Here is a 23,943-nt window from a genome sequence, read left to right as displayed (position 1 = left end):
TGAAAATAAGAATAATAGTGGGGGAGGGGAATCAGTCTACCCAGTCCCAAGACTTATATAGTTACAACAATCAAGACTGTGTGCTATTAGCAGTGGAATAAACACATCAATACACAGAGTAAAATTTAGACCCAGGAATAGACTCATATAGATATTTCCAAGTAATTTTGACAAGGATGCAAAAGCAAATGGTGCCAGAGAAAATAGATATTGAGGCTTAAAAAAATAAACCTCACCCTAGATCTCACATTTTTTACAAGTATTAGCTCAAGAAGACTTAAATGTAAAATATAAGCCTCCAATAATCTTGAAAACAATATAGGAGAAAATCTCTGGGAAATAGATCTAGGCAAAAAGTTCTTAGGGTTGACATCAAAAGCATGGTCCTTAAAAAAGCTAAATTGGATAAATTGAACTTCATCAAAACAAAAACTTGTGCTCTATGAAAGATTCTGTAAAAGGAGGCTAAAAGGTAAGCTAAAACTGGTTGGACATAATTTAAAAGCACATTTCTGACAAAGAACTAGTATATAGAATATACTCTAAAAATCTCAAAACTCAATAACAAACAAAACCCAAATAATTCAATCAGAAAAAGAGCAAAAGACGGAGTGTCCATCAGGCTCAGTGGAAACAAATCTGTCTAACATTTGTGAGGACACAGGTCGATCCTTGGCTTTGCTCAGTGGGTCAAGGATCTGGTATTGCTGTGAGCTGTGGTGTAAGTCACAGACACAGCTTGGATCCCCCGTTGCTGTCCCTGTGGTGTAGGCCACCAGCTACAGCTCCGATTTGACCCCTTGCCTGGGACCCTCCATATGCTGTGGGTGCAGCCCTAAACAGACAAAACAAAGACAAAAAAGGTAAAAGACATAAAGAGACATTTACCTATTTACCAAAGAGGATATATAGATAGCACAGGGGCATGTTAAAAGATGCTCCACATCATTTGCCATTAGGGAAATGTGAATTAAAACTACAATGAGATATCACTACCTACCTCCCACAGTGACTAAAATAAAAATAGTGACATAGATACTCATGTTGCAACAGAAGAAAGGGTGGGGGAAAAACTGTAATTGTAATGTATACATGTAAGGATAACCTGACCCCCTTGCTGTACAGTGGGAAAATTAAAAAAAAAAATGCTGACAAGATTACAGAGAAACTGGATCACTCCTACAGTGATAGAAGTGTGAAATGGTACAGACTTTCCGGAAAATAGTTGGGCAGTTTCTTAAAAATTTAACCATGCAACAAACGTATAACCTGGCAATTGCACTCCTGGGAACTTTTCCCAGAGAAATGGAAAATTTTAATCATACAGAAACCTGTACATAAATGTTTATATCAGCTTTATTCATACTTTAAAGGGATGAATGGTTAAACAAACTATGGTTCATCTGTATCATGGAATAGTAGCTAGCAGTAAAAAGAAACAAAAACATTGACAAATGCAATAACCTGGATGAATCTCCAGAGAGTGATCCAGAGTGAAAAAATCTAGTCCTTAAAGTTCATAAGCCATGATTCTATTTCTGTAACATTTGTGATATGACAAAAAATACGGAAATGGAGAACAAATGAAGAATTGCCAGGCATTCAGGAAAGGATGGGAGCAGCAAGTGGGTGTGGCTATAAAAGGGTGCCATGAAGGGTCCTTGTGGTGATGGAAATATTTTGTATTCTGACTATGTCAATGAAAATATCCTGGCTGTGATGTGATACTATAGCTTTTCAACATGCTACCTTTGTGGAAATCTCAGCAAAGTGTACATGGGATCCTTGTATCATTTTTTACAATTGTGTATGAATCTATAACTATCTCAAAAGAAAAAAATAAGAAAAGCCTTTAGACAAGATCTTCCATTCATCAGAGCCTCCTTATTTTCAACTTAATCCATTAAATTAAATTAACCCCACCAACTTCGATCTAATTTCAACTATTTTCAATTTAATTTCAAATCTGATAATTTGCTTTACACGGTTTCATTATCTATCTGGCACCTATAGGCCTAAGAGAGAAAGAAAAGAAAGGGATCTTGCTAACAAAATGCACAGGAGAAATGTCATGTGGTACTCCTCTTTGGGGATGGGTGAATTCATTTTAGAAAAATTGGATGGGTTTTAACATTTGCAAACATTGTGTTCTCACCCTAGTTCGGAGACCCACAGTGGATAATGGGACCCATTGTGCCATAAGGATCTCTGCATGTCTCTTTTCTCCATTAAATTCCTTGAAGGCAGGGACCATGACTTGTTTTTTTCACTCCTTTCCCCTCTCCCTTCTTCCCTCCACCTATCATAGAGGCTTAATCTAGAGTTTAATAGGGGAGAGAACAGATTTCTAAGTTGGTTAGTAAACAGAATGATCACCACACTAACCACAAATACTCATGACCTGGTAACTACTGTTCTAACCTTAATTTACACGACTTCCCTTCAGGTGCCTAATGATTTAGCCAGCTTGAACTGCTCCAAGCTGCATACATGCTGGGGAGTTTTCACTGCCTTTGCTCACGCTACTCCTTTTGTCTGGTGTTCCTTCCTCTATGCCTGTAGGTCCAATTTATATTGATCTTTTACTGTTCAGTCTAAGGGATGCCTCTTCCAAGAAGTCTTCTATGCTGCAAATACTATCTGACAGTTTGTATCTCTTGTCGATTTCAACCTTGGAGGAGCACTGGGATCGCTTTGTGTGACTGCAAGCCACTTGGGGGCCAATCTGTCCTGGTCCTTCTAGAACTTCACATAGAAATGGGTTCAGTGCACTGCCCACAGCAGATCCCATAAGTGCACACTGAAAGAGGAAAGAAAGGAAAGAAATTAGAATGCTCAGGCTAGTTTAAGGAGGCTCTTGGGGTAGCCAAATAAAAATGATAGGAAGCTAGAAAGGAAACCTGAGAGTGGATCAGAAGCAATAGTAGACAATGCTAAAATGTTGCAAGGCTGATTTTACCTGGCATTGGTAGAGATTAGGCTGCTCACCACAGCCAGTTTCACTGTAAATCATGTAACAGACCTTGTAGAAATGCCAAGATAGTAGAAGTCTGCTTAAAATGCTCAACTCCAAGACACGCTCGACTTGAAACATTGTTTACTTTCCCCATTAGGAGCTAAAGGGAAGCAAGCACAAGGCAGCGGGCAGCAATTACCTAATATCTTTGCAGAAAGAGGGATTTTTCAAAATGTGCTTTTCTCACTAATCCTTGAGGGGAAATGAGGTTTATTTATGGTGTCAGAAGAGAACAAGGCATTAATAGTAAAAGATTTTATATGACTTCATGTTTTTAGGAAAGTCATTTGTTTACAAATCCAAGTCAATCAAACCCAAAGGTATTTAATATAGTCCAGATTTGAATGTCACCCGAATTTGCACCCAAATTTTAGGTTAAAGGAAGTAATTATGGCAGAGTGTATATATTGATGTAAGAAGATATCGACTATGAATATTTCCTTTTCATAGATGAAAATCTTAGACCATCCTATGGTCCAAGGAAAGAATGAAATAATTAGGGACATTTCTTCTCTCTCTAGTTTTAATTAAAATTATGTGAGGTTAATGGAGATGTCTAAAGTTACTTAACTATTTTGTTTGATAATTCAGGATAACAGTCTTTTGACCAAGAAATAATTTCTGTAAATAAGACAAAATAGGTTGAAGTCCAGTTATATGAAAATAGTTATGATTAGTTTCTTCTCTTTCATTTGCTTACCAGGTCTTAAAAATGACCTCTAGTCATTCGAAGTGATGTCTTATGTTTGGACAAAACTTTGTGTTTTTCACCTGCAATCTTAAGAGAGTACTCTGAACAGCTCTATGCCAACAAATTGGATAACCTAGAAGAAATGGATAAATTCCTTGAAATACACAATCTTCCAATATTAAATCAGGAAGAAATAGATAATCTGAGCAGACTGATTAGTAGTAATGAAATTGGATCTGTAATCAAAAGAGAATTCCCCAAAAGAAAGTCCAGGACCAGACAGTTTAACAGGGGAATTCTAGTAAACATTTAAAAAACCTAATATATATCCTTCTCAAACTATTCCAAAAAAAAAAAAAACTGAAGCGGAGGTAACACTTCCAAAATTATTTCATTAGGTCAACATCATTCTGATACCAAAAAAGGAAAATTATAGGCCACTATTCCTGATGATCATAATTGCAAAAATCCTTGTAAAATATTAGCAAACAGAACTCAACAATACATAAAAAGGATCATACATCATGTTGTTAAAATGTCAGTACTACCCCAAACAATCAGAAGTTCAATGCAATTTTTATCAAAATACCCATGAACTTTTTCACTGAATTAGGACAGAATAGTCTTAACATTTGTTTGGAACCACAAAAGACCCCAAAAGCCAAAGCAGTTTTGAGAAAAAAAGAACAAAGTTGGAGACATCAGGATTCATGATTTTAGATTATACTAAAATCTACAGTAATAAAAAAGGTATGGTACTGGCATAGAAACAGACATATAGATAGTGGAACAGAACAGAGATCTCAGAAATGAAATTACACATATATGGCAAATTAATCAGTGACAAAACAGCAAGAATATACAATAGGGAAAAGACAGTTTCTTCAATAAATGATGTTGGATAGCTACATGTATTAGAATAAAACTAGAATATTTCTCACACCATTTACAAAAATAAACTCAAAGTGAATTAACCACTAAATGTAAACCCCCCAAACCATAAAACTCTTAGAATAAAACATAGCTACTATGCTCTTTGACATTGGTCTTAGCAATATTATTTTGAAACTCTCTTCTCAGGCAAGGGCAACAAAAGCAGAAATAAACAAATCGGGCTGCATCAGATTAAGAGCAACAATAAACAGATGGGACTACATCAAACTAAAAGCTTTTGCACAGTGAAGGAGACCAAACTTAAAAAGGTAACCTACTGAAGAGAAGAAGATATTCACAAACTGTAAATCTTATAAAGGGTTAATATTCAAAATATATATAAAGAATTCACACAATTTAATATTTTTTTAAAAACCAAGAAACTAGCAGTGGACCTGAGTAGGTATGTTTCCGAAGAAGATATACAGGTAGCCAAGAGGCATGTGAAAAGATCTCAGCATTACTAGTCATTGAGGAAATGCAGATTGAAACTACAATGTCACCTGACACTTGTCAGAATGCCTATCATCAAAAAGACAAGATGTAGCGAGTATTGGCAAGGCTGTGGACAGAAGGGACCTTGGTACAGCCACTATGGTAAACTGTATAGGAGCTCCTCAAAAAATTAATAGAACTACCACATGATCCAGCAATTCCAATCCTGGGTATTAATCTGAAGAAAACAAAAACACTAATTTGAAAAGATATATGCACCTCAGTGGTCATAGCAACATTATAGCCAAGATATAGAAGCAACCTGAATGTTCATCACTAGGTGAATGGATAAAGAAAATATCTCTCTCTCACACACACAGAGGAATATTACTCAGCCATAAAATATAATGAAATTTTGCCATTTGCAACAACATGAATGAAACTGAAGAGTATAATGCTCAGTGAAATAAGTCAGACAAAGACAAATACTATATGTTTTCATTTATCTGTGGAATTTAAAAATAAAATAAATGGATAATTGTAACAAAATACAGACTCACAGATACAGGTAACAAACTAGTGGTTACCAGCAGAGGGAGATGGGAGGAACAGCAAAATAGATGAAGGGGGTTAGGAGGTACAAACTACCAAGTATAAAATAAGTTACAAAGATGTAATGTATAGCACAGGGAATAAGGTGTATTTTAAAATAATTTTCTATCAAGTATAACCTGTAAAAATATTGAATTACTATGTTGTACACCTGAAACTAATATATATTGTTTAAATGTTGTACTTTTCAAAATATATTTACTTTATCTGATCCTCCTTACAATAAATCTTGTGACTCAAGCAGGGGTTATTACTGTTTGTTTTACACAAGAGAAAACTGAGACTCAAACAGAGCAAAACACAACTCCCTAATAAATGATATATTAGATTATAGAACTGGAAGGAATCTTTTGCAATAACATTTCTGCAAGCATTATCATGTGCAGAGTTGATTCTGCAGTCTTTGGGTCTAGCTATCTAGCTTTAAGTTGTGTGCAGTTACTCTCCTGTTTTTGACTTTTTTTTTTTTTGGTCTTTTTAGGGCCACACCTGCAGTGAATGGAGGTTCCCAGGCTAGGGGTCCAATTGGCGCTGTAGCTGCTGGCCTGTGCCAGAGCCACAACAATGCCAGATCAGAGCCGCATCTATGACCTACACCACAGCTCACAGCAACGCCTGATCCTTAACCCAGTGAGCAAGGCCAGGGATTGAACCTTCAACCTCTTGGTTCCTGCTCTGCCATGATGGGAACTCCCACTCTCCTGTTTTTGAGATAAGGCATATAAAGTCTGATTGGTTTGTGTCTTGGCCAAGATCACATGACTGAGACCCCATGGCAGCAGTGTACACACTGGACAGTGGGGAAGGGAACTGTCCATAGCTTTTACTTTATATCTTGGTTAAGGGCTGGTTCTAGGACATCCAAACTCACTTATGCATCACAACTTCCTATCTTTTTTCATTTTTTTTTCTTTTTGGTCTTTTTAGGGCCACACCGGAGGCATATGGAAGTTCCCAGGCTAGGGGTCAGGCAGAGCTGTAGCCGCCAGCCTACACCACAGCCACGGCAATGTGGGATCTGAGCTGCATCTGTGACCTACACCACAGCTCACAGCAACGCTAGATCCTTAACCCACTGAGCGAGGCCAGGGATAGAACCTGCATACTCATGGATGCTAGTCAGATTCGTTTCCTCTGAGCCACGACGGGAACTCTACAACTTCCTATCTGTATCTATGGGGAGATGTGAGATGGGAACAAAAGCACCTGGAACCCAGAGCAAACAGCAAACCTTGGATGTCAGAGAAGTGGTGATCCATCATGATGAGAGGAATTCTACGCACTAAAGCAGGTGGCATGGCTTTGCATGAGGTCCCAAGGCAAGGGAGCTACTGGCTAACTAATTCATCAAGCAGGGGCCTCTACTGTCAAAGATACCACACCTTGACTGAGAATTCTTGGGGTACTGATGAAGGTCCCACAACTCACTGAGAGCAGAGAAGTATCACGGAGTCTTCTAGAGAATAGCTAGGACAGCACACTTAAATATAGTGGAGGGGTAAAGAAAAGTGCATTTTCCTGGAGCAAAAGTTTCCTTCCTTTGAACAGTGAGAGTCCACGACTACAGATTTCTTCAGTGAATTTCATGCCTATTTTAAGAACAGAATCATCCAGCCAGAATCACATGAGGGGATTTTTTCTACTGTGATAAGTGTGGCAAGGATATTGAAAGAGTTTCTTTATGTTTTGAACTAGATGAACCCTCTCAAGGGTCCTTTTCAAATTCCTAAGCTATAGTTTCAGGAGTCATTTAAAAGAAAGCTTTCACAGGAATTGCAGTCAACTGCATTATGGTAGGTTTCCTATTATTCCTTTATCCTGATTATTGTTTTAATAATGATAACATGGCAGACCAATTTCCAGGGTTGTTAATGTTTGCTTTGTCCTTCTCTTGGCTTTAGGAAGGTGCCCAGGTCTTTCTGTTCCCTTATCTTGGGGTCTTAGATGTTGCTTGGAGAACTTCCTGGGAGGAGACTGTGCTATGCTTGTTCAGAGATGGGGGGAAAGCACACTGGCGAGGTGGAGCTGATGGTCAAGTTGGGGAAAGAGAGAACCATTTCCAAGGCTGCCAGTGGATGCAAGCCTGTGGGTTCTTGAGCCATGAATAGCACTCTGGCTCCTCACAGTGCTGCCAGGCCCCCAGCAGGGAAAGCTTCGTGGCCCATCTGGGCAGCTGGGCCTTCAGATGACAGAGCTCCCAGCTGAGACAAAACTGCATGTCCAAGGTCAGCTGGAAGTGCAGAGCCTCCAGTCTTCATGGGGACCTCCCAGCTTGGACCTTAGGCATATTCGCAGGGAGGGGTAGGCACCAAAGATGAGAGGGCCCGCCTCAGACAGGACGACCAGGGAAGGCCTCTTGGCACCTGTGACTCATCCTGAGGACCTGTGGAAATTGAATTTCTTGCCATTCAGTCGCATCTGGTAGAGATTAAATTTGATTTTGGGAAATAAATGTGACATTAAATCTATCGATCATCATCATAAAAATAACAGTATCTGTATAGTTCTTTCAAGTTTACACTTTATATTCACACCTACTATCTCACCAGGTCCTAATAACCCCGTAAAGGGGTTAATACTGTGGTTCTATCCATTTTATAAGTGATTTTCCCAAGATCCCAGAGCTTGTAACTGGCAAGGCAGCTCTTCTTGCTGCGTCTCGCAAGAGGGATTCCCCTCCAGGTCTAAGCCATTTCATTCATTCCCCCTCCGCCATCTGCAATTGAAGTAATCATTTTACAAATATTCCCTGAGGAACTATAACATATTGGACACTGTATAAAGCGTGGGGATCCAAAATCTAATAAGACATGGTTCCTGCGCTCAAGGAATCTTAGCCTTGAAGGGGAGAACTCCCGGGGAAGAAGGGGGGGTGGCGCTGGGAGATGAGGCTGAAGGGAAGCCAGGAACCAGATGATGAATGGATGCACTCTGAGCTTTTATTCCAGGAACTGTAAATAGCCATTTCAGGAATTTTGACTTTTTAATTTCTTTTTAAAATCACAGAAATCATTGAATTATTAATTAATAAGCCAATTCAAGAAGTAAGTGTCAGGCCCTGTGCAGTGCTAAGGGGGTAGTGGGTCTCTGTCTTCATGGAAATTATATTCTGTTAGAAAGACATGGCGTTCCCATTGTGGCTCAGCAGGTTAAGAATCCAACTAGTATCCATGAGTATGTGGGTTCAATCCCTGGCCTTGCTCAGTTGGTTAAGGATCCGGCATTGCTGTGAGCTGTGGTGTAGGTCGCAGAAAAGGCTTGGATCCTGTGTTGCTGTGATTGTGGTGTAGGTCAGCAGCTACAGCTCCAATTTGACCCCTAGCCTAGGAACTTCCATGTGCTACAGGTATTACCGTAAAAAGAAAAAAAAGAAAGGAAAGGAAAGGAAAGAGATAGACAGAGACCATGTTAGAAATAAACATAAGAAATTTGTAGTTTTGATTTGCATTTCTCTAATAATTAGTGATGTTTTTATGTGCCTATTGGCTATCCATATGTCTTCTTTGGAGAAATTTATTGAGGTCTTCTGCCCATTTTTCAGTTGGGTTTTTGTTGTTGTTGTTGAATTGGATGATTTGTTTGCATATTTTGGAGGTATGATATCAATTACATGTGGAATCTAAAATATTACACAAATATATAACCTGTCTATAGAATGGAAACAGACGCACAGACATGGAGAACAGACTTGCGGTTGCCATTGGGGAGGGAGGAGAGAGTGGGATGGACTGGAAGTTTAGGGTTAGTAAACGTAAACTATTACATTTAGAATGGATAAGCAATGAGGTCCTAACGTACAGCATAGGGAAGTCTATCCAATCTCTTGGGAAAGACCATGATGGAAGATAGTATGAGAAAAAGAAGGCTTGCTCAGGGATCTGAAAGAGGTTTGGAGTTGTCAGAGTGTGTAATGTGTGGAGGAGGTGGTGGAGCATGAGATAAGGTTACATAACTAGACCTAGATCAAGACCCATATATATATGACTGGGTCACTTTGCTAGACAGCAGAAATTGCCACGACATTATAAATCAACTATATTTTAATAAAAAATACACTTTAAAAAGGAAGAAATTTGTTATAGGGTTGTAATGATGGCATTGCATGAAGAAAATAAATAGGGTCCTGGGATAAGGAGAGATGAGTGTTAGACAATCTGGTATGTTAAAAATATATATATATCTTCTTAAAAAAGAAAGAACAAAAAAAGTTTCAGGGAGGATGCGTTTGAACTGAGTTTTGAAAAAAGAGAAGAGGTCAAGTGACCCAGAATATGCTTCTAAGTGTGGGCTTGTGTATGGATATGGGATGGAAGGGGAGGGCCGGAGGCCATGGGCCAGTCACCAGGCGGAGGGAGAACCCGGTGCAGAAACAGGCAACAGCCTGGCTTGTTTGGGGATCTGAAAGAGGTTCGGCGTTGTCAGAGTGTGTGATGTGTGAAGGAGGTGGTGGAGCATGAGATAAGGTTACTTAACTAGACTTAGATCAAGGCCAAATCACAGATCATCTTGTAAGCCATGCTTGGAGGTTTGGACTTGACCAAAGGGCAGTAACAGCCAATAAAGACAAGTGATGTGAAATAATTAATTAATTAAAAAAACATCTACCCCCTGCCTCTTTCCCCCCACCCTGTGATACATGTTCTTTCGCATATTTATTCTAAAAGAAATGTGTGCAAAGACTGTTTAACGTTCACAAACATGGGATGAGGCTCTACACATTATTCTGTAATCTGTCATTTTTTAAATTAATAACACCTTATGGATACCTTTCTATGCTAATATATGGTGATCAGATTCATTCTTTTTTTTCCCCGCCTTTTCTAGGGCTGCTTCCCACGGCATATGAAGGTTCCCAGGCTAGGGGTCGAATCGGAGCTGTAGCTGCCGGGCTCCACCACAGCCACAGCAACGCCAGATCTGAGCCACGTCTGTGACCTACACCACAGCTCATGGCAACGCCGGATCCTTAACCCACTGAGCAAGGCCAGGGATCGAACCCGAATCCTCATGGTTCCTAGTAGGATTCGTTAACCACTGAGCCACGACGGGAACTCCAGATTCATTCTTTTAAATAGCTGCATAAGGTTGTTCCATAATATGAATGTACTTGATTTAACTTTTCTTCTATTGATAGTCATTCAGGTTGTTTCTAGTTTTTCTGCTGTTACAAACAATGTTGTCATAAACACTCATATACATGCCTTACATATTGGCACTTTTCTTTTTGTTGGAATAAGCCCTAGGTAGGGCAGATGCTCCTATCAGTCCATCCCCCCTTTTTTTAGTTGAAGTATAGTTGATTTACAATGTCATGTTAGTCTCAGGTGTACAGCAAAGTGATTCAGTTATACATTATCTATCTATCTATCTATCTATCTATCTATCTATCTATCTATCTATCTATCTATCATCATCTATCTATCTTTTTTCAGATACTTTTCCTTTGTAGGTTATTCCAAAATATTGAGTATAGTTTACCTGTGCTATACAAGTAGGTCCTTGGTGGTTTATCTATTTTATAATCCCAACTTCCTAATTTACCCCTCCCCATTCTTTTTCCCCTTTGGTAACCATAGGTTTGTTTTCTATATCTGTAGGTCTATTTCTGTCTCATAAATAAGTTCACATATATCTTTATTAATCACCCAGCCATGAAAAAGAATGAAATACTGCCATTTGCAGCAGCATGGATGGAGCTATAGATGATCATACTAAGTGAAGTCAGTCAGAGAGAAACAAATATCATGATGTGATTTATATGTCATTCCATTCCTTTTAAAATTTAATATATCCAGGCAGACTACTCTTTATAAAGATTGTGGCAATGTGTGAGTGTGCCTGAGTCCTCACACTCTCTTAGTCCTAAATGTTCTCAATCTTCCAAATGTTTGCTACTCTTACAGGTGAGAAAATAGAATCTCATTGTTCTCTTTGTGTTTGCTTGACAATGAGAGGCCACAAATTTCATAGGTTTCTTGATCATTTCATTCCTAGTGGATGAAAGGCCTGCTTGTAGTCTTTGTCCCTTTTCTGTTTGTCTTCCCACCAGTATATGAGCACCTTGTATTCATGAGGGAGATTAACTCTTCATCATATATGATGCATGATTTCCTCCCATTTTATCATTCGCCTTTGACTTTGTTTTATTAGACTTCATCAGAGGGTTTTAAACAGGGGAGTGGCCAGATTGGATTTGCATTTCTGAAAGCTCTTTCTGTGAGGTGTAGAGAACTTGATGGGAGGGAACAAGACTGATGGAGATTAACTGCTGGGAGCTTGGAGGTGATGCTTTACTCCAGGAAATGAGCGGTGAGGGACTGAAGTAATTCAGTGCGGTGGGAGTGGAGAGGGAAAAATAAATTAGAGACTATAAGGAAATGAAACCTATATGATGCCATGACTGATTGGATGGGGTTGCCGTGAGTTGGACTTCCTGGTTTCTGAGGCATGTGGCTGGAAGGATACCGGTGGCACATTCTGAGAGGAAACAGGGCATGTGTGAGAGTGGAGGTATCCAGTTTGGGTTCAGATAGGACTTGAGGGCGTTTAAAGGTGTGGAGATGTGCAGTAAGCTGTTGGATTTTGGGGGCCAGCGCACAGGAGAATGTCTTGGGCTAAGCAGTGGGTGGGGAGCTTTGGCGGCACACACATAGTGACTGATCACAGTGACCAGTGACCAGAGTGTGGAGGAAGCTACCCTGAGGGATGGGAGCTCTGAGGAGCCCAGAGGTCTGTAGAGAAAGCGCATGGGACATCCACATGCAAAGGGCTCACCAAGAACAGACGCTGGCAATAGAGGCCTGGAGGCCCCAGAAGCCTATGGGCACTCATAGGAACAAAGGCGCCCTCAGGTCTACTCCTTGCCCTTTGTGGGGGCGTCTCCAGTCCAAGAAGAGGGCTGTGATGCTAGTCACACCTCCTCGACCTGCAGACAGTGCAATTCCCTCCCTTCTCCTCTTTCCCCCACTGCAGCCTGGGTAGGATCCAGAGATTCCCACCAGTTCTTCTCCCACTGAAGGCAAGGGGCCTGTGGCCTCACTGGCCACTCGTTTGAGTCTCCCTGGCTTCCCGCCAGAAACCCAATACACCCCATTGGGTCCTGCTTCCTCCACATTCTCTAGAGAGCCCACGTCTCTTTCTGACCTCCACCGCACAACTCAATTTACCATCTCAGTGAAAGGTGGTGGAATCTTTCACTCGCTCACTACAGCTTAATTTATGCCAAGGAAGTGAAATGAATTCTCCTTAACAAAGTTCCAGTGAATGAGCTCACCCCACATTTGGTTTTTGAGTTAAAAGACCACTCTGTGATCTGGCCTGTCCTCCAAATACCAGAAAACTGGCTCCTGCCCATATGGAAATATTTGTTGTGTAAACTAGACTGATACGCAGCAATTTTCAAAATTACCTATACTCAATTTTTGTCCAATGGGATTAAAGGAGTTCTAAGGGACACAGAAAGAGAAAACTTCAGTATCTGTCTCAGTTGATAGTGACACAGTTTACAGAAGGACATGTAAGCGTAGACATGATCTAAGAAGCCAAAGTTTATGGAAGAACAACACACACTATGTAAAACACCTGGTCCCCCTTAAACAGGAACCCGATACTTTCTCATTTATCCAAATGTGGTTTGGCGATTAACTCATAGTCTCTGGCTCAGTGGCTGTTTGTCTCTCCACTTTGATGCAGTGTAAATTTGGCATAAATCTAGGGCCATCCATAGTTTAAGACTGCCATAGCCAATGAGTCATAACCATTGAATGTTATGGTTGGAAGGGGCTTTAGAGACCATCTAGGCCCACCCTCCTCATTTTTCAGATGAGGAGACTGAGAGTAAAACCTTGTCCATGATCACGTGGCTAGCCGATACACTGGACATCACCTGGGATTCCTGATCTCTGGACTTGTGGAGTTAGTATACCTCCATGCCATCACTCAGTAGTAGTCAGGAGGGCCGGCTTTTGACGCCTCTTTCTCCCCACCTGCCCTTCTCTACCTCCAGTGCCTCCAAATCAAACACACAAGTTACACTGTTGCCGTTGATAAGCAAATTGAGCCTTAGAGAAGGCTTCTGACATCCTTTCCAAGCAGATGGGTGCTTCTAAGAAAGATCCTCTTACCCAGAAATTTTGGAGTCACTGCTGACTTTGGCCATGAATGTTTGGATGATGGATCTGGCAGGAATGTGAAAGATAACTATGGAGTGAAGAGAAATATTTAAAAACATTGGAAGCTATTATAATGTACTAGACATTAGAGAATAAAAAGGGACATCAGACCACAGGGCTGTCCATAATTCACTTCCACTTTCTTCAACTCTCTTTTTATACCTAACTTCAGTGTCATTTATAGTACATTTAACCCTCATAGAGAATCATTAAAAAAAAAAAAAAAGAAAAAAACCTCTCTTTTCTAAGCTGAACTGATTAATGAACTGAAAAATAACAATGGCCAAAAAAGAAACACAATGAAAATTCCATTTTCTTGATGTATATGTATATAATGAACATTATAGTCCCCAAAAGGAAAAAGTAATGGAGTAATATGTTTAACTGTTTTGATGTATTTTTGGGGGAAAGGGAAAATCCTTATATTGTTCTGAAACTCTAGCAAATAATAGTATTACAGTTTCTATTTTTGAGCTTTAACTTCTGCAGATTTGTCAATGACAAATTTATCTTTGCATATTCCATTCCATAGAGAATATAGCCAGCTTTCTATCCTATTTTCACTTATAATTAATGGAAGAATATTTTTTAAATTTTAATTTTTTTCCATGTGAAGCAATATATATACAAATAGAAAAGTCTCACATATAGGGATAAATTTGGTAGAAATTCACTAAAATCACAATCACAATATTCCAGAAATTGCAATACTGTTCATATCTTTTTTTTTTAATTCAGGCACATTTCTGACGGCTTTCAAATACTTCTCAGCAGAAACATTTCCACTAAAATATCTTCATTAGAAAATTTATCAGAAATCTTTATGATTTCTAATAAGAACCTCAGAAGTTTTAATTCTTCTGTGAAAATAATTTAAAAATGGCTAAACGACAAAAGAAATTGGTATTTTTTTGACCCATGGTTTTAGAGTAAGAGTCTAGTTCTTGTGCAAATGATTGCAGGATTCAGATGTTTATTGTCTAATTGCTTCTTGTAAGAGCAGCATTTTTTATGGTTTGTCCTGGAAGTCTTCAAAATTTCATTCTTTTTTCTAAGAAATATCCATTTCCTTATAATTTTTGTTGCATAGTTAATAGCCTTACATGATGAGTGTAAGCTGATCTAAAAGAACCCATTTTAAAGCTTGATGTCTGACTATATATTGTTCAAAGCTGATGCTGGTTGTTTGCAAATTGTTTTGTGTTTGATTAGCCTCATCTAAAACTTTACATCAGAAAAAAAAAGCAGAAAAGGAAAATTACATCAAAGAGAGAATAAAATTTTAACTGATTCTCTTGTGCCATATTTTTGTGTGTGTGTCTTTACTGTGGTCATAGCTTCGTGTACCCTGGGAAAGCCTTTTCACTGTTACACCTACATTTTGTAGCATTTTTTCCAAGGAAGTAATACTATAGTGAAGGAATTTCTTTTTTCTGAAAAGTCGCAAAAAGTGAAAACTTCAAGTGCTCATACAGAATCCCAAACTGAAGTATTTCAAATTCTCTTTCTTTGCCTTAACAGTCACTCTACTATTGTTTATTTTTATTTACTGTATAAACACAGGAATATGTAGTACTGTGGGGTTGGAGAATTGAATTGTGCCCAAAGTGAGGACGAAAGATTCATTCTGAACTATTACCAACTTACTCTCAAAACAAATGTGTGTAGCTGAGTCTACATGTGCTGAGGGCTGACTATATAATTACGAGGTTTCTGAATTAACTTTCATGCATAATACAATAACTACTAAAGAATAACTACTAAAATGTACTAATTTGAGGCTGACACATTAATGTCAAAACTCAACAGAAACTATAGTAATTGTTTAGAACTGAGGCAAAAGATTTTTGGGGGGAACAGTAGCTTCTCACATTGTTTAGAGTTGTCAACACATGGTGATAATAAAAAGCAGATCTGCTTTTTTGTCAACTTTATTATTGTTTTTAAATTCTCTTCAGGAAATGTGCCCACAAAGTAGCATCTACTTACTTTTCTGCCCTCCTCGGCCCACTGTGGGGAATTCCTTATGATTCTAATTGTGGGAGAGACCTGTGTGCCTGGTGCTTTGGTCCTCCTGGTCCCATTCTTGACTTAACCTTCATGATCACACTTATTCCCATTACTTTGATTTCCTTGAGGAAATGGTGGGAAAGGAGAAAGAAAGTCAAGTTGTCATAGTAGGTTAGGCAATCCCACCATACCACCTTCCGCCTTTCTGCCTTCTCCCCTGTACCAGCTACAGAAGATGTGATGCTTAAGTGAGTTAATACAAGTCAAGTATTTAGATCTACACCTAGTATATAGACATGATCAATAAGCTTGCCAATACTTGCAGGTAAATAGAATGAGAGGCAGGCCATCTGGCGATGGCAGGTCCTTGAATGGCAGCGTAACTAGAGTTAGATCCCTCCTTATGTCTTCTTCTCTCAGGACTCTTTTGAGTTTACAACACTGAGTCTTCAGCAGAAGTTACTTCCTCTACTATGTCTAAGGAGTCATAACATTCTGGGTGGGAACATGAGGCATTTTGGAGGGGAGCCATTGCAAGACTTTGCACTGGACATTTTCCTCCTGTAGGTGGTGTCATCTCTGGAGGTGGCTCACGGGTCACTAAGGTTTCTCTTCAGATCCTTCAGCATCAACACATGGTTACAGAGCCCAACCTGAAAATAGGGCCTGAGTTTCTTTTAGTATTGTCCCAGCAGGTGGGCACCCCATCAAGGGAAATAAAATCATGTGCCCCAAAGAAAATTTCCTAATGGATATAGGGGCTCTTCGTTTATTTATTTTTTATTTTTTGGTCTTTCTGCTATTTTCTTGGGCCGCTCCGGTGGCATATGGAGGTTCCCAGGCTAGAGGTCGAATCGGAGCTGTAGCCGATGGCCTACACCACAGCCACAGCAACACGGGATCCAAAACTCCTCTGCGACCTACACCACAGCTCATGGCAACGCTGGATCCTTAACCCACTGAGCAAGGCCAGGGATTGAACCCGCAACCTCATGGTTCCTAGTCGGATTCGTTAACCACTGTGCCATGACGGGAACTCCTGTTTATTTTTTTTAAAAAAATGAGGTATACTTTACATGCAAAGAAAGCGTAGGTATCAAGTGTTTATTTCAATGAGTTTGGAAAATTCTAGAAACTTCTTTTTACTGCTCAAAGCAAGAAATCAGATATTTGCACCATGGTGGAAAGTTCCCTCATTATTTGTTCAATTCAGAATTTGAATCCAGGTCTCCAGACCTTGACTATTGTACAAGGAGTCCAGGGCAGAAGGGAGATAGTAGAACTGGGTCTGACAGGAGGAGCAATTGGGTGATTTGGTATCTTAACTTACAAAAGAACGCAAAAGACTTCCTGACAGGTGGATTCATGAATGGCCTTTGTAATCAAAAGGGAACGTTTGTTCCAAAAAGAAAACTCTGCTGAACTGAAAAGTTTAAGAAATAAAAATGTTAATTAGATGCAGAATTTTCACTGGCGTTGAAGAAGTATTTTCTTTTTATTTTATAATGATTTTTATTTTTTCCATTATAGTGGGTTTACAGTGTTCTGTCAGTTTTCTACTGTACAGCAAGGTGACCCAGTTACACATACATGTATATATTCTTTTTTCTCACATTATCATGCTCTATCGTAAGTGACTATAGTCTCTTGTTAGAACAGATAGTTTGAGCTCTGAGTCTTCCAGATTCGGTAAAGAAAGCGTATGTATGTAAATATCATTACCTCTTGGGTGTAGAACTCTGGACCTAAGTTCCCAGAAGCAAGGATTTGGGGTCTACCTGTGGACAAAGGAGCAGAAGTAGCTTTTGAACAGACCTGGGGCTCCTTCGGTGATGCTTGTTACCCACTGAAAAGCTAATGATCTTGGAACATTTGCAGTTCACACTGATGTGATAAATCCTAGTGCCAAACTAATTAATGAGATACTGATTCAAAGGAAAGCCTTTGAAACCCCTATTACTTGCCATGACTCAGTGCGCTTCTGCTCAGCACCTTCTCTTTTCATGTCTTTTTAAAAAATCTTGATGTTATATAGCTGTGAAATTGTGTAATCTACATTTGTGTAACCTTTGTTACTTGAATCTGAACTAAGGGAGAATGTTCTATCTTGCCAAAAACTTTTAGATCACTTAAATGCATTGAGATAACACTACACCATTAACACTTTATATGCTGTGAGAAATTTGATGTTCAGTAGCCCAAAGGTTAAGCCTATGATGTTGGGGTTTTGTGTGTGAGTGTGTGTTTGTGTGTGTATGTCTGTGTGTGTGTACAGTAACTAATCTTTATTTTAAGGAGGTAGTCATTTCAGAATGAGGCAGTCACTCTAGATTTACATAGAGCTTTTCTAAAATTTTTATTTTTATTTTATTTATTTTTTTAAATTTTATGGCCGTATCTGTGGCTTTGGAAGTTCCTGGGCCAGGGATTGAATCTGAGCCACAGCTGTGACCTATGGCATAGCTGTGGCAATGCTGGATCCTTAACCCACTATGCCAGGCCTGGGATCAAACCCACACTTCCATGGTGACCTGAGCTGCTGCAGTGGACTCTTAACCCACTATGCCACAGTGCAAACACCCTACAGAGAGCTTTTAGGGAGAGGAGTCAGTATGAACATGTTAAGTTTCTCCTTTGGTTTACCAGAAAGCTTATTAAATCATTAACTGGAGGAACTTCTGACAGGGTATGCTACAGTGGAGTAAAAGTGCTGACAGGAAGGTCTGGGCTAGAGGATATTGCTCCTGGTGACCTTGTTTCAATTCAAGGTTAATTATGAAAGTTTCAAAAATCTAGAATTACTTGTTCTGAAACAGATGAGCAAACTCAGGGTTGGATTTCTAGCCAGGGTTTCATCCCAAGAGAGTGCCTCCATTATGTCTAGCCAATATCAAGACCCAAGTATAACAGAGCAGCCAGAGGAATTAAACAGGGAGCCTGCCTCAATGTACTCCCATGTCCTGGGCAAGATTTGCAATTGTCAATTTATCCATTAATTTAGAGAGGAAGAAAAGTACCATGCCTCCAAAATCGGTAACTTGGGACAGGCAGACATATGCAACAGAGCTGGACGGGGTGCTAAAGACGGGGGGACTTGGTGTGTGTAGTATAGGACAACTCATTTTCCCCCAATAAGATATTCCATGTATGCTCTCTCCCTTGACATGAGAATGAAGTGATTTCCATTCAAGAGTGGTTTTTGCAGGTCATATAGAAAATAATGGAAGCAGAACTGTGAAATATTAAATGTGTTTTCAGGCATGATATGGATGCCTCAGAGAGTGAGCCAGAGCTCCAATGTTAGGATTTTAGACTACTTTGAAATTAAGTTTATTTTGTTTGAGGGTCTTCATTTCCACTTGGGTGCTTTTTCTGCAATTAGAGGGTTCTAACGCCAGATGGCACCTTTGTTATAACCATAAAGATCTGAAGAGCTGGACTTCTTATCCAGTATATAAATGTGTGTGCATGAGTGTGTGTATGTGGTATGAATATGAGTATAAGTACCTCTGTGTAAATGTATTTATGCATGTTATTAAGTGTATAGTTACATATGTATATGTAAATCTGACTGTCCAGAATCAAAACCAAGCTCAAAAATCAAAACCTACTTGCCTTGATTTTGCCCCTCCCCCCAAAAAACCTATCTATGCCTCAGTTGCCTCATTTGTAAAGTGAAGTTAATAATAGTGCCGATTTTATGGGAGTTCCCATTGTGGCTCAGTGGGCTAATGACCTGACATTGTCTCTGTGAGGATGTGGTTTCAATCCCTGGCCTCATTCAGTGGGTTAAGGATCCAGTGTTGCCATAAGCAGCAGCTTAGGTTACAGATGTAGCTTGGATCTGGCATTGCTGTGGTTGTGGTGTAGCCTGCAGCTGCTGCTCTGATTTGACCCCTAGCCTGGGAACTTCCATATGCTGCAGGTGCAGCCATAAAAATGGAAAAAAGAAAAAAATAATAATAGTGCCTATTTTATAGTGTTATTGTGAGTTAATGTATTTAATGAGTTAATTATATTTTAATGGATTAATATACTGAAATACTTAGCATAGTGTCTGATATATAATAAATGTCTGGTGTGTGAGTATTAGCTCTTATTATTATAAAATTTATTCAAAAGTTGGTCTGTGACCATCCTTCCATCAGCAATTCCACTGCTCCCTTGTTGTGTGGTAGCCATATGGTGTGGGGAAGGATTTAACCCACCACCAGCTACAAGCGAGGGACCCAACTTGTCTAATTTAATGAGATGATCCCTTTTGCCATAGTGACAGGTCTGGGTAACCAAGACACAAGTCAATCAGTATATGGCATTTTCCCAAACACTGAATTTTCTGTGGGTACAATAAGGGGTGTTGACTCGCATTAGATCAACAAAATATGGGTGGAGTTTTTTGAGGGGAAAATAAGATCTTTTGTAAGGTATGGGTATGAACCCTAGAACTGCTGCAGTTCTTGCTACCACAGTAGAAAGCAAACTGAAGATGCTTCTGATTTCACAGGAGGAAAAACAGAGAGACCAAAAGACCAGACCTTGGGGACATCATGGAACTGTTGGGTCAAACAAGAACTGAAGTTTGCCTACCTCTGAGACCAGTAATTCCCCTTCATTTGAATTGCTTTTTCTGATAGAGTTCTAATTGCTACAAGGTCATGCTACATATTTTTATTAAAATAGCTGAACAAGGCCATTATTAGTAATTACTATTCCTGTGTGATGGTTTTACGTGAAAAGAGAAAATAATGCAGCGTTAAAAGAAATTTAGGAGTCCCCATCGTGGCTCAGCAGTTAAGAAAACTGACTAGGATCCATGAGGTTTGATTGATCCCTGGTCTTGCTCAGTGGGTTAAGGATCTGGGTTGCCATGAGCTGTGGTGCAGGTCACAGACGTGGCTCGGATCCCGAGTTGCAGCGGCTGTGGTGTAGGCAGCTGCAGCTCTGATTCAGCCCCTACCCTGGGAACTTCCATATGCTGCTGGTGCGGTCCTAAAAAGAAAAAAAAAAAAAAAAAAAGGAAAAAAAAAAGAAAGAAATTAGACCCTGTCACCACACTCATCCCTTCTCACTAATCCCTAGCTTCTATGTATGATTCTAGCTTCTTCCCTCCTTTTACTTTATTTTTTCCTCCTTAAAATAACTTTGAATTTAATACTCAGATTTATATGAGTGGCTTTATATAAAAACTAACATTTGGGGACAAGAGGGGACACTCTTTTCTTTTGACACCCTGTGCCAATGTCCTGTGTAAGTTCAAACGCCTCAGATTCAGCATTTGCTGTTACTTTCTAAGTACTCATGCATACCGTAAATCACAGGAGAGTTGGATTCACCATGTTCAGAAATAGCAGCATTCTAGAGACTTCTTCATAGCTCATGAAATGAAATGTCCAGACCACTTTGATGATGGGAGGGGTGGAATGAGCAGTCATTTCCTACACGGTTCCCGCCACCGCTTCAGTTCCTTTCTCACTGACCTCAGTCATTGCTCTTTGGAAAACCTTGGATGTTTAAAGATTTCTTACACTAACTGAGAATTCACTCAGGTCAGCTCAGGGTGAGAAGATTCTCCTGATTCCCATGTACTTAAGCAGTTCGTGCACCTCATACATCTGATCTGATTTGAACTTCAGAAAGAAAACTTCCATGTTTCTGATTTTCATGTTTCTGAGTCACATGTCCACCAGATCTGTGTTCAGGTAGTCATTAAGGGTGAGGTGGCCACCCATCTTCCCCATGAAGACCACTGGTATGTGGCATTGCCACAGTAGGGCAATTTGAGGATGTGACAATGAAAATTCTTTTGGGAGTTCCCCGTTGGCCTAGTGGTTAAGGATCTGGGTTGTCAGTACCATGGCTTGGGTCACTGCTGTGCTATGCATTCGATCCCTGGCCTGGGAACTTCAATGTGCCACAGGAGGGGCCAAAAAAAAAAAAAAATTCTCATCAACTGTGGAGGCAAACTTGTATGCTTTATACATCATGGGCACCTTGACTGCCTTGCATTTGTCCAGATGGAAAGTGTTTGTCTCGATGTAAACAGGGTCAAAGGGGGTCATCCATTTCCCTCTTGGATAAACTGAGGAAATTCTCTTTGATGTCAAAGTCCTTGGGTATGAAGGCAGAACTCTCCAGGGCCATTCCCAGCTCCCAGTTGCGAGAGAGGCTATCTTAGAGCTTCTTCCTCAAAGAACATGCCTCTGTTCTTGGCACTCATCTACTTAATTCCGTGTTGAAATAGCTAACATAGCTCTACGGGTGAGTTTATAATGAAAATCCCTGCTGCTAACCCTAACTCTAGCCCTAACCCTAACCTTAACTAACTCATTGTCAACCACTTGCCATAGCTTATTTCTTAGTCCTCCCTTCTTCTAGTTAGAAGTCTAGGGGAGTATAGTCTTCCCTAAAGAAACACATGGGTTTTCTCAAATTAGAAAACTAATAGTTCTACTAGCTAATATTTATTAAAGTGAAAGCAAAACCATAAAGGCTCTGTGGTCAAATAAGAGGAAAAACTGAGTTTAATGAAAGTAAACATGATTTTAAACTGTCATACTTTTCAGACATTTAAAATGAAAAGCCGGAGCTCCCGTCGTGGCGCAGTGGTTAACGAATCTGACTAGGAACCATGAGGTTGCGGGTTCGATCCCTGCCCTTGCTCAGTGGGTTAACGATCCAGCGTTGCCGTGAGCTGTGTTGTAGGTTGTAGACGCGGCTCGGATCCCGCGTTGCTCTGGCTCTGGCATAGGCCGGTGGCTACGGCTCTGATTTGACACCTAGCCCGGGAACCTCCATATGCCGCGGGAGCAGCCCAAGAAATAGCAAAAAGACCAAAAAAAATTAAATAAATAAATAAATAAAATGAAAAGCCTTTTATTAGTTAGGATAAATACCTAAAGTATTGTAATAGAAAAAAAATACTGAAATCTTAGCGGCTTTGCAAAATAAGATGTATTTCTGGCTTATGACATTGGCCAGTGGGAGCATTCTGGTTAGGCCTCACAAAGGTAATTCATAAAGCCACTCAACATCCATCAATTTTATCATCCTCAATGAGGAGCCCCTCAAATTATGTGTGATTTATTCCATTTGAGACAGTTGGAAGGGGCAAAGAACAGGGAAGATGGTTCGTGGAAGATCTTTAATGGGCCAAACCAGGAAGTGGCACATGTGACTTCTACCCAGAACTTAAACTTCCTTGTCCAGAACTTGGTCATATGGTCATACCCAACTGCAAAGAATGCTAGAAAATGTGATCTGGAGAACAGGCAAGTGTATTTTAATGGACACATAGTAGTCTCTGCCATACATATATTTTAACCCTCTAAGAGAGACCTGTAGTGTAAAGCTTTTCTCAGACTTACTTACCTGACTCCCTCCCACTCATCATTTTACTGTCTATCCATTCAAGTATTCTATGGAACTCACTTTGAGAAATGTGTTGGGCCCTTCTCCTAAAGAGTTGCTGTTGAGTTTCTTGCCTTCCAAACATGTTGTAGAAATAGAAAAAGAAATGCTGCAGTTAGAGCTATCTCTAGATACTGACTCTTTAAGGATCATATTTTTGATGAAAAGATGGTTAATTTTCTCAGCTATTTTATATTTTATTTTTTGTTCAAGAAGACCTTACTTGTGTTATTTTCCATATATGTGCCTAGCTCTTAAAAGCAGAGTTTGAGCCCAACCAGCAACATCCCCCCTCATGCAATTATGCCACAGAATGATTATAACTCCACTTAAATAGAATTTGTGAGGCTTTTCATTGGGTTACTTGCCTTTCCAGTGCCTTCTCTTCTTTTCCTGTGCCTTCCCACACTCCCCAGGGCCCTCTTGCATCTTCTAGGGCCTTTCCCTTTACTAGTATTTCCCTTACAGGTGATTATTCCAAACCTAATTCACTTTTTTGTTAAAAATGCATCACCATGAAGACAGAACTGACTGACAAGCTTCATGTATTATTATTCTCTGTAGTATTTATGTTTTAGAATGGGACAAAATATAAAAAGGAAGAGAATAAATTTCTAATGGTGGAATTTAAGGTCCAAGTAATAGACACTGGGGAGCTGTTTTGAGAA

General features: G+C 39.7%; 1 protein-coding gene and 1 long non-coding RNA gene across 10 annotated transcripts in view; one reads left to right on the top strand and one right to left on the bottom strand.

The window, feature by feature from the left end:
• LOC102164357 (uncharacterized) overlaps positions 1–23,943 on the top strand; it is a 652,820-nt gene that overhangs the window by 258,164 nt on the left and 370,713 nt on the right. For 5 of the 9 annotated variants that reach the window (XR_014843631.1, XR_014843623.1, XR_014843626.1 and 2 more), the window contains one exon: positions 20,373–20,466. The exons of the other annotated variants lie outside the window; for them this stretch is intronic. This is a non-coding gene — a long non-coding RNA (uncharacterized LOC102164357). Of the gene's footprint in view, positions 1–20,372; positions 20,467–23,943 lie in introns of those variants that run through there. 9 annotated transcript variants of the gene reach the window in all.
• On the bottom strand, positions 21,181–23,704 carry LOC100623346 (protein Z-dependent protease inhibitor). Its single transcript, XM_085023409.1, is given in 4 exon segments — positions 21,181–21,617; positions 21,620–21,671; positions 21,814–21,935; positions 23,644–23,704. Coding segments are annotated over 4 exon segments (672 nt in total).

Source organism: Sus scrofa, chromosome 4 (assembly GCF_054392235.1).
Source record: "Sus scrofa isolate SSC_HxYL_T2T_F1_AM1 chromosome 4, Sscrofa_HxYL_maternal_Yorkshire_Landrace_v2.0, whole genome shotgun sequence".
In the NCBI taxonomy this organism is placed as follows: Eukaryota; Metazoa; Chordata; class Mammalia; order Artiodactyla; family Suidae; genus Sus; species Sus scrofa.
This window is presented reverse-complemented; position numbering and strand designations above follow the sequence as displayed.